The sequence below is a fragment of the Oncorhynchus mykiss genome, chromosome 10 (genome assembly GCF_057628025.1).
Source record: "Oncorhynchus mykiss isolate SJ-2025 chromosome 10, ASM5762802v1, whole genome shotgun sequence".
Lineage (NCBI taxonomy): Eukaryota > Metazoa > Chordata > Actinopteri > Salmoniformes > Salmonidae > Oncorhynchus > Oncorhynchus mykiss.
This window is the reverse complement of record NC_143031.1, coordinates 21,114,953-21,131,830: the sequence shown is the minus strand read 5'-3', so window position 1 is coordinate 21,131,830 and position 16,878 is coordinate 21,114,953. Positions and strand designations below refer to the sequence as shown.

The following is a 16,878-nucleotide window of genomic DNA, read 5'->3' as shown; positions in this document are numbered from 1 at the left end:
GTTCGCCCCGTTACATTTTTATATAATTGTGATTAACAGCAACCTATTACAGTTAGTAACATAATCAGAATCATAAAACACGGGACGAGATGTTAAAAACTGTCCATTGTGCCAATAGATGGAATGCACTCGCATGAGATTTGCCGTGATGTTGACAGAGTGGCATGGGAGGTTTATTTCTTAGACTGGGTTAAGATGTCAATTTTGGGACACATCCTCAGTAGTGTGCCTTCGAATCAGTGGGTGTTTCGGCCTTTAATCACTAAACACTCTCATCAAAGGTGGCCAGCTAAAGGGTGATCAAGCCTTAGCTTGTGTCCCATGCCCAATTTAGATGTCCCACGGGACTATGCAAGGCAGGGGCGTCCTCTTCCCTGAGCCAGTCCTACAGCTGACCGCATACCTCATATGCCCTCCTCAAATTGGAGGGATCTGAATTGGGTTCTCAGGTGGGGGTGGGGGGTCATGACGTTATAGCCCAGCAAGGGTCCTTCCGTTTGATCCAGATCCACTGGCTGCCTCTTTCAGCTGCTTGAGAAACTGCTCTGATGGTCTGCTGCAGAGCCTGTCCATGGATTCCAAGTTCTTTCAGCAACCTGATGGTGGAAGAAGCCACGAATCCTCTGCATCCCACTTCAACTGGCCAGACTTTTGCATTCCAGCCACGCTGAGTTGCGTCTGCTGCCAACTCTGTAACGCAGTTTCTTACGCTCGTAGGCCTCTTCAACAGAGTTTTCCCACGGGACTGTGAGCTCTATGATGTACACAGCCTTTCGTGAAGGGGACCAGAGTACCATATCTGGCCTAAGGTTGGTAGAAGCAATCTCAGGTGGAAAAATGAGTTGCTGGCCAATATCGACAAGCATCTTCCAGTCCCGGGCCATGGCTAGGTGTCCAGTTTCTGGCTTCGTAGGAGGATACTTGGGCCTTTTCTGTCCCTCCCGGATGAATGTTGTTGTTTTGACGGAATTGCTTGTTTTTGGAGGTAATGAATTGGTTGCACTCCTCTTGGTCTCAAGCGCTGCAGCCAGGCTCTTGAGGACCTGATTGTGCCTCCAGGTGTAGCGGCCTTGTGAGAGGCTGGTCTTGCAACCTGTCATTATATGCCTGAGAGTCGCTGGAGCTGGGCAGAGGGGGCAGGTCGAGTCCTCGCCATACCATTGATGTAGATTTTTTGGTGATGGAAGCACATCATAAACAGCTCTTATGATGAAGCTGATGTTGCTTGCCTCCATTTGCCAAAGCTCACTCCAGTTGATCTTTCTCCTCTCCAGGCCTTCCCACCGCGTCCATTGCCCTTGTTTAGCAAGAGAGACAGCCTTTGCACTTCTTGCAATCTCCTCCTGTCTGCGCACTTCCTCGACCACTAACATCTGCATTCAGATGTTGTTGCCTTATGGAACGTTGGTTTGCTTGCTGCCAGGCCAAAGCCTCCTCTTCCATGCTGGATATTCCCCACAATGTCTTGGTGTCTCAGGGCTGATGTTGCTTGCTGCACAGCCTTGGATGATGTCCATTTCCGTCCAGTTTGTAGGGGAGGTGCAGCCTTGCTAATGGTCTGGTCTTTGGAGTCCTTCAATGTCATCTGAAGTCTTACTTTAGAGCACTTGTACTCCTCCGTTAGACTTGTAAGAGGTAGTTCAAGGACCCCTTTGCCATAGAGGCCGATGTTACTCAAGCATCGTGGGACACCCAGCCATTTCTTCACGTATGAGGTAATGGTTCGTTCCATCTTCTCCACTGTTGTTATTGGGACCTCATAGACGGTGAGTGGCCACATTACCCGGGGGAGAAGTCCAAACTGTAGGCACCAAAGCTTGAGCCTCCCAGGCAGTAGGGTCTTATTGATGTTCTCAAGACCGTCGGCGATGTCCTGCCTTACTTGCTGCACTTGATCTTTATCCCGGAGGCTTTCGTTGTACCATCTACCCAGGCTCTTGATGGGTTGCTCAGACACCGTTGGTGTCGGGTCATCTCCAATGCAGAACCTCACATCTTTAAGCTGTCCCTTGACTATGGAGATGCTTCGAGATTTGCTTGGCTTGATTTTCATCCGGGCCCACTTGATGTTATCCTGCAGTTTTGCAAGTAGCAGCCTGGTGCATGCTGCAGTGGTGGTCAGTGTAGTCATGTCATCCATGTATGCTCGGATAGGTGGAAGACGGAGCCCTTCCTTAGTTCTCTCACCGCCGACCACCCATCTCGATGCCCTGATGATGACTTCCATGGCCATAGTGAAGGCCAGAGGATAAATTGTACAGCCTGCCATTATGCCTACTTCCAAGCGCTGCCATGTTGTTGTCAAGTCAGGTGTTGTGAAACACAATTGCAGGTCTTGGAAATAGGCCTTTACCAGTGTAGTGATGGGTTCTGGTACGTGGAAAATGTTGACGGATTCCCAGAGGAGTTCATGGGGAACTGAGCCAAAGGCATTGGCCAGGTCGAGGAAGATGACATAGAGGTCTCTCTTGTCCTTCTTAGCTGTTTGGATCTGGTGCCAATCATACTAGTATGTTCCAGGCAACCAGAGAAACCAGGAATGCCTGCTTTCTGTACAGATGTATCAATGTACTTGTTCCTTTCCAGATAAGTGGACAGCCTCTGTGCTATTATCCTGAAAGAGATCTTCCCTTCGACGTTGAGAAGGGAGATTGGTCGGAATTGACTGATGTCTGTCGCATCCTTCTCTTTCGGGATTAGCACACCACCAGCCCTTCGCCATGCCTTTGGTATTATTTCCTTCTGCCACACTATCCTCATGAGCCTCCAAAGAAAGCGTAGAACATCCGGGGCGTTCTTGTAGAGCTTGTATGGTACTCCATTAGGCCCAGGAGCCGAGGCCGCTCTAGCTCTTCGGACAACGTTCTCTACTTCCCTCCATTTTGGAGGGTCAGTGTCCAGATTGAATTCTGGTGGTTGAATAGGTGGGATGTCATGTGGGATGATTATCTGCTCATGCCTTTTCATGTCCTGGTGGACCTTTTCCAGATGTTCTTCCAGTTCAGGCTTTGGAGTTTTTAGGATTCCGCACTTTTCCTTTGCGAAGAGATCTTTGACAAACTTAAAGGGGTTTTTATAGAACCGTGTTCTTGAGTGTTCCTTCTTCCTACGAAGTTTCCTTAAGTTTTCCGCTCTTCGCAAGGTTGCCAGCCGACATTTAATGTCTGCTTGGAGTAGCATGAGACCTTCTCTCTCTGCATCAGAGGCCTTCTTCCACTGCTTTCTCAGCTGCCTTCTCTCTCTGACAAGTAGCTCTCCAGGAGCAGGGTTGGATGGAAAACCTACAGGAGGGTAGCTCTCCAGGAACAGGGTTGGAGAGCCTAGGACTAATGGATCTAGTTCTTGGATCAATGCATTTGAAATTCGATAAGTCACTACGAAGGTGCAGTTCCCAGAAGTGGAGCTGTCACTTAATGCAGTGGATGGGAAGCCTTATTTCATGTAGTTCTAATTAAATGATAATGGCTGAAGTTAATTTGTTCTTAATGTAGGACATCAAATGATCAGATTTGGATGAGTTGGCTGCAATATGGCAGCAGTACTTCAGTCAACATCAGCAAAGGATATTGGTTATTAGTGAAGTGTCAGTAAAGTGTTTCTAAAAAAACTAAACCTTTTTGAAGAAGGCTGTAACGTAATAAAATGTGGAAAAAGTCAAGGGGTCTGAATACATTCCGAATGCACTGTACAAACAAAACAGATGTAAGTAGATAAATGCTTAAATGTTGATGTGCAGTTACATTTTCCAACACTCAATTGCTACTGTAATTTAGTGCTACTAAATACAATTATGTATCGTAAAAATGTTTTTATGCAAAACCGAAATGTGGGGAATTCACAATACCGGAGGTCATGAATTCCCTAAAGGTATTGAAGGTGCTATGAAGAGGGAGCCTTAGTGTCACAGCACACGTGTTTGCCTCTGGGAACTTTTTCTTCTTCTGCTGCCCAGCGAGATGCCCTCGCGCTGTGTGGAGGAATTCGATGGTCGGGGTGTCCTCAAACCCCAGGGGTGGCACCACCGTTGCCCCAGTAGCAAACTCCAACACCATCGCCACTGTTAGAGGAGGACATTCTCTGTCTGAGGAGTACACAGTAAAACATTTAAAATACATATTTAAATCACAATTTACTATTTTACCTTGCACCTCAGCCAGCCAGTTGAACCAGTGGCAGATGGTGTCGTTCTCCAAACACCGCCGGTTGCCGCCAGGTATGGAATAGGTTACTTTAAACAGGTCTCTGGCAGTGGGAGGCTTTATGGAGTCCACAAAAAGTGCTCGGAAGCTGTCCGGGTGGTTCCCCAATGCTTCGAGTAGCCCAAGAGAGTTGAGATGTGTCCGGGTGGTTCCCCAATGCTTCGAGTAGCCCAAGAGAGTTGAGACGTGTCCGGGTGGTTCCCCAATGCTTCGAGTAGCCCAAGAGAGTTGAGACAATATTTGAACGTGTTATGGTGTAGAGACGGTATGTATATTTAAAATAAGTGTTAAGGACAATATAGTGATGTGTATTGATTTAGGGGGGGGGGGGGGGGGGGGACTGATTAAAAATACTTATGTTAGAGGAGGTAATGACAAGTACTTCACAGATTTATGACAGAGTTGACTTACTGCTCCAAGGCCACCTGCATGCTCAACATTCCCCCAGATGAATCCAAATGTAGAGGCCTTTAAGACAGACAGGAGGAGGCTAGTTCCCCTACAAAAAAAGGATTGTTGCCAAGACAATGGAGGACAGAGATGGTGTGGTTGAATTGGTGGATAGGATACTTTGATCTACCTCACAGGATACTCTAAAGATACTGAGATATGGAAACATTATTTAAATCTAATAAAAACGTATCCTAATATACAACAGGGAAATAGTCCATGATCTTTAAATCAGTAAAATAACCTACAGTAAGTCTATGTTTAATCACAAGATAGATTCACACCTAGCTTACTTACAAAGCTCGCACTGTGCATCGCATTCGCACTGTGTCCTCATGTACTACATGGAAATAGGGAAAATGTACATATCCTGTTCAGCTGCCGGATGGTAGGGTCAGCGATCAGGCAAACCCTCAGTTATCAACCTGCTTCTCCCGGTTTTCCGCCTTTGGACTCCAGCATTATTCCGTCTCCTGAACGATTGAAATCTGACATGTGAAAACGTTATACAAGTTACAATAATGACACTCAGCATAATCGATGCCGCCCATACTCGCGCACCCCACGGTAGCTGTTGCAATCATTAGCACGCTAACGTTACTAGGTAGTTGTGCCGGTTAAATGTTGACTTTTTCCAAGTAATACCTAACCTACCAGAATTAATCCTACCTTTACAACCACCCCAGGAGGATCGGGTGGTTCAAAGGTGGTTGCACTTGGCTGGCAAAATTTAAAAAGCAGTCTCATGTTTTCAAGGTTCGACATGACTTAGTCGTTTGTTGGTGATGATGAATGTTTTTCATATAGTGATTGGCCAATATTTGCATATAGTTTACATAGTGTTATTTGACATGTCAAATAGTGTTATTTAACGTGTATCTTTTTGACACGCAAAGCCCCAAACGGCATTCCATATCCACTAGATGTTGGAACATTGCTCTGCGGACTTGCTTCCATTCAGCCATGAGCATTAGTGAGTGTTAGTGTTCAAATACTGGAGAGTTGAGACCAAATCACGGACGCTGGACAGAGTGGATTTTACTGCTTGCGTCAGTTACTTGATGTGGAATAGAGTTCCATGTAGTCATGGCTCTATGTAGTACTGTGTGCCTCCCATAGTCTGTTCTGGACTTGGGGACCGTGAAGGGGCCTCTTGTGGCATGTCTTGTGGGTTATGTATGTGTGTCCGAGCTGTGTGCCAGTAGTTTAGACAGACAGCTTGGTGCATTCAACATGTCAATACCTCTCATAAATAAAATAAGTGATGAAGTAAATCTCTCCTCCACTTTCAGCCATGCATATTATTAATATTAGCTCTCTGTGTACATCCAAGGACCAGCTGTGCTACCCTGTTCTGAGCCAATTGCAATTTTCCTAAGTCCTTTATTGTGGCCCCTGACCACACGACTGAACAGTAGTCAAGGTGCGACAAAACTAGGGCCTGTAGGACCTGCCTTGTTGATAGATAGTGCTGTTAAGAAGGCAGAGCATCGCGTTATTATAGACCATGACAGTTTACAATCTAGGGTTACTCCAAGCAGTTGAGTCATCTCAACTTGCTCAATTTCCACATGATTTATTACAATATTTAGTTGAGGTTTAGGGTTTAGTAAGTGTTTTGTTCCAAATACAATGCTTTTAGTTAAAACAAATATTTAGGGATAACTTATTCCTTGCCACCCACTCTGAAACTAACTGCAGCTCTTTGTTGAGTGTTGCAGTCATTTCAGTCGCTGTAGTAGCTGACATGTATAGTGTTGAGTCATCCGCATACATAGACACTCTGGCTTTACTCAAAGTCAGTGGCATGTCGTTAGTAAAAATTGAAAAATACAAGGGACCTAAACAGCTACCCTGGGGAATTCCTGATTCCAACTGGATTATATTTGATAGGCTTCAATTAAAGAACACCCCCTTTGTTATGTTAGACAAGTAACTCTTTATCCACATTATAGCAGGGGGTGTAAAGTCATGACACACAAGTTTTTCCAGCAGCAGACGATGATCAATAATGTCAAAAGCTGCACTAAAGTCTAACAAGACAGCCCCCACAATCATTTTATCATAAATTTCTCTCAGCCAATCATCAGTCATTTGTGTAAGTACTGTGCTTGTTGAGTGTCCATGCTGAAATTCTGTTGTCAATTTGTTTACTGTGGAATAGCATTGTATCTGGTCAAACACCATTTCTTCCAGAAGTTTACTAAGGGTTGGTAACAGGCTGGTTGGTCGGCTATTTTAGCCAGTAAAGGGGGCTTTATTAATCTCCGGTAGCGGAATGACTTTAGCTTCCCTCCAGACCTGAGGTCACACGCTCTCAAGTAGGCTTAAATTGAAGATGTGGCAAATAGGAGTGGCAATATCATCTGATATTATCCTCAGTCATTTTCCATTCAAATTGTCTGACCCCGGTGGCTTGTCATTGTTGATAGACAACAATCATTTTTTCACCTCTTCCACTCTGACTTTACGGAATTCAAAAGTACAATTCATGTCTTCCATAATTTGGTCCAATATACTTGGATGTGTAGTGTCAGCGTTTGTTGCTGGCATGTCATCCCTAAGATTGCTTATCTTGCCAATGAAAAGTCATTAAAATGGTTTGCAATATCAGTGGGCTTTGTGATGAATGACCCATCTGATTCAATGAATGAAAGAGCAGAGTTGGCTTTTTTTTCAAAATTTCATTTAAGGTGCCGCAAAGCTTTTTACTATCATTCTTTATATAATTGATCTTTGTTTCATATTGTGGTTTCTTTTCATTTCGTTTAGTCACATGATTTCTTAATTTGCAGTATGTTTGCCAGACTTAATTGCCATACCTTTTGCCTCACTCCTCTCAACCATATAATTTTTCAATTCCTCATCAATCCAAGGGGATTTAACAGTTTTTACAGTCATTTTCTTAATGGGTGTGTGCTTATTAGTAACTGAAATAAGTAGATTCATAAAGGGATCAAGTGCAGCGTCTAGTTGCTCCTTATTACACACCACAGACCAGCAAATATTCTTTACATCATCAACAAATGAATCACAACAAAACTTCTTGTACGACCTCTTATACACTATATTAGGCCCAGCCTTTGGAACTTTGGTTTTCCTAGATATGGCTATCATATTGTGATCACTACATCCTATGGATTTGGATACTGCTTTAAAGCAAATATCTGCAGCGTTAGTAAAGATGTGATCAATGCATGTTGATGATTTAATTCCTGTGCTGTTTGAACTACCCTGGTAGGTTAACTGAGTGTTTTCCTGAGTGGGCAGCTTGACGATAGCCAGTCAATATTTAAATCATCCAGAAAATATACTTCTCTGTTGATATCACATGCATTATCATGCATTTCACACATACAGTGCCTTGCGAAAGTATTCGGCCCCCTTTGCACGCCCAATTTTTCAGTTTTTGATTTGTTAAGAAAGTTTGAAATATCCAATAAATGTCGTTCCACTTCATGATTGTGTCCCACTTGTTGTTGATTCTTCACAAAAAAATACAGTTTTATATCTTTATGTTTGAAGCCTGAAATGTGGCAAAAGGTCGCAAAGTTCAAGGGGGCCGAATACTTTCGCAAGGCACTGTATATTACCCAGATACTGACTGTTAGCACTTGGTCTATAGCAGCTTCCCACAAGAATGGGCTTTAGGTGAGGCAGATGAACCTGTAGCCATATTACTTCACAGGGTTTTTGCCTTGGTGACCGAGATGTTTCTCACCATAGAGCTGCTTATAATGACAGCTGGTGATGTTGAATGGGCCAGTCTCTCAGGCAGCCTCACGGTCTGGTGAGGCTGGGAGCTTCGAGGATCTGAACCCGAGGTAGAAGCCACCGGAGAGAGAGACGGAGCCGAGGACGAAGACGCAGGTACCTCCGGATCCAATCTTGATTGGGAAGCCACAAAGGACAAATGCGCCTGAACCTCTGGATCCAGGGCGGCAAAGCTGTTTCTGGTTTGTGTCAGTTCCGGGCTCAACATCTCCATGGAGACCCCGTTGCCAGAGTGCGACTTCCTTGACTTCCACGGCAGGTGACATACCTCCATGGCTGGTTGGTTGGGTCAAGATCAGCTCTGTTCTCCAGGGAAGTGGGAGACCCCGTCGGGGTAGGAACCCTGCCTAGCACCGGCCAGTCGGCTGTGGGGAGCCGACAAGGCGGTTCAACTTCCACCAGACCAGAGCGGCGTCCGGCTACTGGGGTGGAAGAAAAAGGAAAAGTAGGTGGGCGTGGGTTCCCCAGTAGCTTATGTAGGTTTGCTACTTGCTTGCTAAGAGTAGCTACTTCGCTCCTGTAGTCCTCTGCAAGCAAGCAGTTGCTACATTGAAAGTCAACACAGTCCACATTTTAAACCGAGGTCTTTAGTTCAGGTTTCAGCTTTCGACAGGTTTCAGTGTTCAACAGCTTTCAACAACAACAAGCATACGTCACGCTCTGATTCATCACTCCAGAGAGAGCATTTCCATCACTCCAGAGAGAGCCTTTCCACTGCTCCAGAGTCCAATGGCGGCGAGCATTACACCACTGTGTGCGGCTGCTTGGCCATGGAAACCATTTCATGAAGCTCCCGAACAGTTCTTGTGCTGACGTTGCTTCCAGAGGCAGTTTGGAACACGATTTTTACGCGCTTCTGCACTGGGTGGTCCCGTTCTGTGAGCTTGTGTGGCCTACCCCTTCGCGACTGAGCTGTTGTTGCTCCTAGATGTTTCCACTTCACAATAGCAGCACTCACAGTTGACCGGGGCAGCTCTAGCAGGGCAGAAATGTAACAAACTGACTTGTTGGAAAGGTGGCATCCTATGACAGTGCCACATTGAAAGTCACTGAGCTCTTCAGTAAGGCAATTATACTGCCAATGTTTGTCTGTGGAGATTGCATGGCCATGTGTTCGATTTTATACACTTGTCAGCAACGGGTGTGACTGAAATAGCCAAATCCACTAATTTGAAGGAGTGTCCACATACTTTTGTATATATAGTGTATACAAAAAAATATTTATATTTTTGTTGCCTCAGGGCAACGTTGTGCAGTTAGGTTACTTTACAGGGGAATATCATGCTAAATGGAAGACATGTAAAATGATGGCCTTGGTCAATGTTTTTGCCAACATATCCACTAACATTCACAGGCAAATGGACACAGGGACATTCTATGGGTGAAAGTAGCCTAATGGAGCAGTTAGGATCATACCCTCTGATAGTGAGGACAGCAAGGAAGAATGGGGCCACAGATTCAGGTTTGAGAGTCGGTGAAATACTACTTAATGCCCAATTTGTATTTTCTTATGAAAATAGTGCTTGTTTCTACTATATTGTCTTACGAAACCCCTATGAAAACAACCATTCTAACTGAATAACATTTAACCCTATATCATATGGCCAACGTACTGTATGTTGATAATCCATAGGCTAGAAAAGCTGATGGTTTTATAATCTTTATTCAACACATTACAAACACAACAACAAAACATTTTTTTGAGAGCAAATGCCAGACTAAACACAAACTTTGGCATGAACATAAAATTACACTGGCTGTTCTTCAGAAACAGCAATACTTATGTCATGATCTGTGTATCAAAGTTACATGTTCATTGATTTCAGGTCATAAATCAATTTTGTGTTTCTTCCTGGAGTATTCATGGGCTATTTAGAATACACAGCAACACACAAAGATGCAGAACATCCATTACAGGTTGTTCATTTAGGATCACATAAATATAACTCTGGATTTGTGGCAAAAAAGGTGAAGATTTGACAAACATTTTACACAATAAATAAATAACAAATAAAATGATGGTATACCGACTGATGTATGTATATTAGAAGAAATCACAGTACATTTTTCAATGACAAACATATGTTTTATCTTTTGGAATTGCTCAAATTAGAGTTCTGGTGAAATGTGCAAATAAACAAAAAACACAGTGAAGTCAATCCAGAAAATATATCCTCTCCTTGAAGGTCATTGATAAGTCATTATTGTGCGCTGGTGTTCCAAAAACATACAGGTCAGAGAATTAGGTCTTCCTGTATTTGGTTTAAATGGTTCTTCGAGTCATTTGGTGAATATGACTGTGTTGCAGCAAGGGCAATGATAGATAGGTCAGTGTCCAACGTAAGTGGTCATGTGGTATTGGTAGTCGTCTCTTTGGGTTATTTGACGTGGAAGACCTTTCTCTGAGGAGATTTCCTAAAGTTCTCGAACTTCAAGAGGTCACTTACTGTTGTTCTTCATGACGAGAGGTTGTTTTCCAAAATGTTTTTTTCTTTGTTTGTTTAAATTTGCAACGTAAAAATGATGACAGGAATCCAACCATTCGTAGCATTTGTCCTTTTCTTCATTCATTTATCATTTCATAAAAAGAGAAAAAAGAAGTGCTGACGATCCCCTGTTCTTCCTCCCCATTTCTGTCCCGCCCTGCCTTCCCAGGTACGTGGCTGTCCTGTATCCTCTTTCTGTCCTTCTTGAGTCCAGACCAGTGGCTCATCTTAGCCCAGCCCCACTCTCCCCCCTCCAGAGGTAGTCCTGTCCAGGGGAGAGAGAACGGTGCTCACCTCCAAGTCCCCGGCCTGTCCTGTCGTCTGGGGGGCTCAGCGATACAAGCGATGCCAAGCTGAGGCGCGGGTCGCTATTGCTGATCTTGAACAGACCACTGGGCCCCAGAAAAGCCTCTCTCTCGCTAGGGAAATGGTTGATCACGGTCTCCAGGTCGTTAAACACTGCTGTGTCACTCAGTTGCTTCCTACTACGCAGCCGGTGCCGCCGCAGCACCACGATGCCCGCCGCTAGGCCAAGGGCAAGTAACGCCAGGATGCAAGAGGCGGTGAGGGTGGCGGAGGAAGGCTTATTTGTCATTTGGGAAGCAGGCTGGAAGCTGAGCTGCAGCGTGAACTCACAGCTAGGTCCCATGAAACCTGTTGGACACTGACACACAGGACCCGTGAAGTGGGTGAAGCAGGTGCCGCCATTCTGGCAGGGCTGGGCGCTGGCACCGCGGCCACAGGCGTCCGAACGCACACTGCAGTTCTTGCCGGCGTAGCCCAAAGTGCACGAGCATGTGTAGTCGTCCACGTTGTCCTGGCAGGTGCCAGCATTCTGGCAGGGTACTGAGGCACAGTCATCGATGTTGATCTGGCAGTTGGCACCGGTAAACCCGGAGCGGCAGCGGCATAGCACACTCTGACCCAGGTCTAGACACTCACCACCTAAAAGACAACATATGACACGGCTCCATTTAGTACACTGCAGCCTACCACATTCTGAAGTAGTACAAGATGGCGTACATGGGATATCACACTGTTGCCACTTCTTAAGTCTTCATGACTTCTGTCTTTATCAAAATAACATGATTCTGTCAACAGATTGGGATGCAATGACTAACGAGGAACTTTTGTTCCCATGTCACTAATCATTTGGACAAATCACAATTTCGCAGGTGCTCGCATCTTTCGAAATTCAGAAGGGGAGGGGACATTTGGCCCATAGACTTTCCCCGAACCTGCAGAGAGGGAGTGGAGATTACACTTCTCGCTCTAGTATCTTTTTAACACACCCCCCCCCCCCCCCCCCCAGAACTTAATCAACCCTCTGATGCAATTACTCAAGATTTTAGTTCTGTGTTTCCGAGAATAACATTTTATTGACTTTCTCCAGGAAGATGTGCTTAGGTTGTGTGCATTGATATACTTTGAAAACATGTATTCATTCATTGTTCAACCAGCCAAGTCCAGTACTTCATTAGCAAGTACTACCAGCAGGTGCATACTTGAACCAATAGAGGTCATCAGAACCAAGACAAGCTCCTCTCCATCCACTTTCACCTACTTCCACATTTTTTTGGAGCAGGTGAACTGTTTTAAGTTCCTGGGCCTAACCATCTCGTCCGATCTGACATGGTCAGCCAACACAAATGCCTCTAATTCCTGAGGCGACTGAGGAAGTTTGGCATGAGCACAGGCACTCTAGTCAACTTCTACAGAGTCAGGGTAGAGAGCATCCTGGCTGGATCCATCACTGTGTGGTATGGTAAAACCAACACACAAGACCACAAAAGGCATCAGAGGGTAGTGTTCAATGCAGAGAAAATCATTGGCACTGCTCTCCCCTCCATCGAGGCCATCTACGCTGACAGATTCCACACTAGAGGCCAAAAGACAGTACGATACCCCAGCCACGCAGCCAGTGCATTGTTCTCCCAGCTACCATCTATTCTAGGCGGCGATAGAGGAGCATCAAGACCTCCACTACCAGGTTAAAAAATTGATTTTATCCCGGTGCAATCCGCCTGTTAAAACAAGGAACCTGCCTGCTGTTTTTATCCTACTTTTGGCACTTGAGCACATATGACTGAACTGTTTATGATCTTACCACGTTTAAAAAAATGTGTGACGTTTTGTTTTATGTAAACAAAGTCAGATCCGCTGCGTTGATAGGCAGGTCTGTCTCACCGTCTGTGTTCTGCTGTAGAATTGAATAGAGCGCACTCACCGCTGCTTTCTATCCTTTGTTTGTGGTCAAGAGAGCATTGTCGAAATCAAAAGTGAGTCATGACGAACTCACTTACAAAACTCTGTTTTAGACAAGACTGACTTTATGAACAAAATGATACTATTTATACTTTGTAGTCAATTTTGACACTGGAATAAATGTTTCTGAATAACATCGATGCCACTGGCTTTTTTTCAGATAAGCTGTTTTTTTGCCTTCAGTTGCACTTTAATACTTGCAAATGTAAAAAAAAAAAAAAAATGTTTTAACTACTTGAACTTGATACACTAAAGTCAGACTCACCATTCAGACATGGGCTGTTGCTGCAGCGGTCTAGTTTCTTCTCGCAGTTGGAGCCGGTGTATGTGGGAGGGCAACGGCAGGTATAGCCCCCCGTTAGCGTCTCCATGCAGGTGCCCCCGTTGAAGCAAGGCCCGTCGGCACACGTCATGGCAATGATCTCACAGTTCTTCCCATAGAAGCCCTGGGGGCAGGTGCACGAGTAGTCGTTCTCCAGGTCCTAAAGAGAGAGAGTATTGTCATTAGAGTATTTTTGAGTACTGTCGAGAGTATGGTTGTTAGAGACACCTAGACTGGGCTTTGGCTGATCATGTTTCTGACATTGTCTTATTTGAACATATTTATTACTAGAATGTGTTTGTTACACTGTGTTAGTGTCAAGAATACATTTCCATTTTACCCTCAAATGGACAATTAAGTAAAAACATTAAACATGGCATTCCAAATTAATTTAATAATAATAAAAGTTTGTTTAACACACAATTAAACTAGCCAATATTGAACAACACCTATTTCCTGCAAGCAGAAATATTACTCACATTGCAGCTGCCGCCGTTCTTGCAGGGGTTGCTGTCACACTCGTTGGTCTCCAGCTCACAGTTGGTGCCGCTGTAGCCCGGGCGGCAGGTACAGGTGTAGCTGCCCTGGCCTGTGTTGGTGCAGGTGGCATCGTTGGCACATGGCCGGTGGTTGGTGCAGTAGTTGAGGTCCTGGTCGCAGAAGAGGCCGCCCCAACCCTCCTTGCAGTCACACTGCCATGGCTGGCCGCAGGTGCCATGGAGGCAGCCTGGGTAACGCACACACTCATTGCATGAGGGCCCCTGCCAGCCCATCCTGCACTTGCAGTCCCCAGGGGCCTCGCAGTAGCCGTGCCTCTCGCTGCAGTCCGCCGAGCAGATGGCTGGAGGGAGGAGGGGAGAGATGGGAGGGTGATTACAATGAATGGGCAGATTGGGCACCCCTCCCTACGCTTTATATCACAGAACATGCACACACTCAGACACCCAACACCGTCTCACCCCCCTCCCCAGCCCAGTCTCAGACTTCAACTGTTTAAGTATTAAACCAAGCAGCTGGTGAGCACACAACCGCAGGAACAGAAGCCAGTTCTTTCTTTTCTCCCTCTGCCTCACGCACACCCGCAACACACAGACACACAGCATCTCCAACATGTGTCCCTGGCAGTCACGGTTCTTTCTCCTTTTGTTACAGGGGAACAAAAGGCAGATTGAACTCCACAAGCATTTGAACTCCACAAGCAATCAGCAGTTAAAACAATAACAAAGCCACTCCCTGCCACTGTTTCACCAAAATTGAGCACTCTCAAATCCATAGACTAAGCTATAAAAGCAAGGACTGACCATCCATTTTTTTTAGGCTATACAGTGTTTTTTAACATTTACTTTGTTTGCAAACATTGGAGTAAAACAAAGGGGATATTTTGGTTTCTGATGGGATACGACAGTTGATCTAAGCTCATGGGGCATTTATAAGTTATATTCTTCAAGAATCAATAGGTACAAAATGGATGTAGTTACTGCAATTTGCCCCTTTAAGACTCCTGCAATTATGCCTGTCTAAAATAGTAGAACGGCTGGTTAAAGGATTCAAGTGAAATCCTTTAGGGAGACGTAATCTTAATTTAGAAATAACTTGACAAACATTTTCATGAAACAAGGGTGAGTTAAAGTGTTGCACATGCTTCATTGTTGGTGTGATTGTGTAGACCTATGTGTAATAATTATTGTGATTAGGCCTGTATGTAATAATTATTGTCCCCAATCATTCAGGCCTAAATGCTGCCTATATGCTGTCCCTGTGAAACCTTTAAAAATTATTAATTGTGTTTTTACCAAGGAGAATGCCAACTATAACATTAGCCTCATTGATCAATTCATAATTGCGTGCACTGTGCAGTCCATCCGCAATAGGCCTATACAGTGCAGTCCGTCCAAACTGGTTGACAGCATCTGAGTCTGGACAGTAACGTAGTAATTGACGTTAACTCGATTGTACTTACGATCAGAACAGTAGTTGCCCTTCCAGCCCTCCAGACAGTGTTTGTTCCCCTCCTCGTCACAGGTGTAGTGGCCCAAAGTGTCGTCGCGGGGTCTGCAGTACTCGGCGCAGCTATCGCCAAAGTAGTACTCGTCACAGAATACGTGGTAGGAGTAGCGCAGCTCGCTCTGCTCTCCGAAGTGGACGTCTTGAGACCAGTCCTCGCCGATGGCCAGTCTTCTTCTGGTTGCCAAGCGGCTGACAAGGTTGTTTTGGTTGTCTGAAATATACAATAACATGTGTATTTTAGTAGCCTATTGACATACCGAATGTTTGAACTTAGGTAGACTGTTAAAGAAAGGCTATAATATGTCTACTGCAACAACACCTTACCTGTGTATTCTGTAGGGGTTTCTGCGTTCCATGCTTCAATTATCAGTGAAAATGTTCCCTGGAATAGAGGTAAATCCTGGGTTAAAGTTTACGCAATAATGATATACAGTAACATCATTTATATTTCCATGTCTAACATTTCATATTTATGTATAAACGGTTATTTACCGGCCACTTGAAATGGAAAGGTATTCTAATTGGAGCGCTGCTGGAAATTGAGGTCTGATCTGCGCGGATGACGTTGGTGTGTCCCGTTCCAAACGTGCATGGTGGCTCCGCATGGATAACGTCCTCCGAGTGTTTTAGACAAATTCGGAAAAATATGTGGCAGTCTCTATGCCTTCTGCATATGCGGTGGGCAGTGTTGAACGAATGGACTTTCAGCTCGAACACTCCAGAGGACGATACCTGCCAAGAGAAGAACGAATTGGACATTATAAATCATATTTAAGCTGTGTGTAAAGCAAGGCAATATTGAATGGTTCCTTATTGTTACGTTTCGTACTTACCACTTGCATTACAACCAAAGCCAAGACACATCTAAAGGGTAGTGAGGCCATTTGTGTCAGTTGTTTGGTTGGTAGCTAGCTATACAACAATCCGCAGGTGTATGCATTCGTTGTGTCCAATAGAAGTGGCACGCGCTTATTCCCAAAAAATCAAATAGCTAAAGCTGTGGAAAAATATCCTTGCAGTCACACCATAAAATAAGTGTGAAAAGGCATTAAAAGTTATCGCTCTTTCCTTTTCCCTGGTCGTGGTCTTCACTTGTTTTGGTTCTGGTGCTGAATGAGATTGATTTGGGTTTTATACCCCCTGATGCGCCCCCTTCGCGCGTTAGGAGGCGGGACAGGGAAAGACCCAAGGGACAACCAGTAGATGTGGGATGCGTGTGTATTTGGTGCTGATTAAATTTGTCAGCAAAATTTGAAGGCGCAAGGCCTATACTTCGACCATAATCATATTTAAAGTGTGATTGGATCAAGATGAATTTTATACAGTAATACGAATAGCCAAATGTCCACTAATTTGAAGTTGTGGGCTAGCTAGC

The 16,878-nt window shown here is 44.8% G+C and overlaps 1 protein-coding gene across 1 annotated transcript; it reads right to left on the bottom strand.

Annotated features, from left to right (window-relative positions):
• Positions 1–10,070: 10,070 nt before the first annotated feature.
• On the bottom strand, positions 10,071–16,611 carry dlb (deltaB). The gene is made up of 7 exons (XM_021617751.3): positions 16,337–16,611; positions 15,996–16,235; positions 15,828–15,885; positions 15,457–15,714; positions 13,976–14,337; positions 13,440–13,656; positions 10,071–11,854 (listed from the first exon to the last, which is right to left on the bottom strand). The coding sequence occupies exons 1-7, from the start codon at positions 16,385–16,387 to the stop codon at positions 11,133–11,135; spliced, it is 1,908 nt and encodes a 635-aa protein (XP_021473426.1). The 5' UTR covers positions 16,388–16,611; the 3' UTR covers positions 10,071–11,132.
• Between the last annotated feature and the right edge of the window lie 267 nt (positions 16,612–16,878).

Coding starts and splice junctions, on each gene's coding strand:
- dlb (XM_021617751.3), bottom strand. CDS start 16,387: ATGGCCTCACTACCCTTTAGATGTGTCTTGGCTTTGGTTGTAATGCAA. Junction 14,338..15,456: donor GGGCAACTACTGTTCTGATC/GTAAGTACAATC, acceptor TCCTCCCTCCAG/CCATCTGCTCGGCGGACTGC. Junction 13,657..13,975: donor AGAACGGCGGCAGCTGCAAT/GTGAGTAATATT, acceptor CTCTCTCTTTAG/GACCTGGAGAACGACTACTC.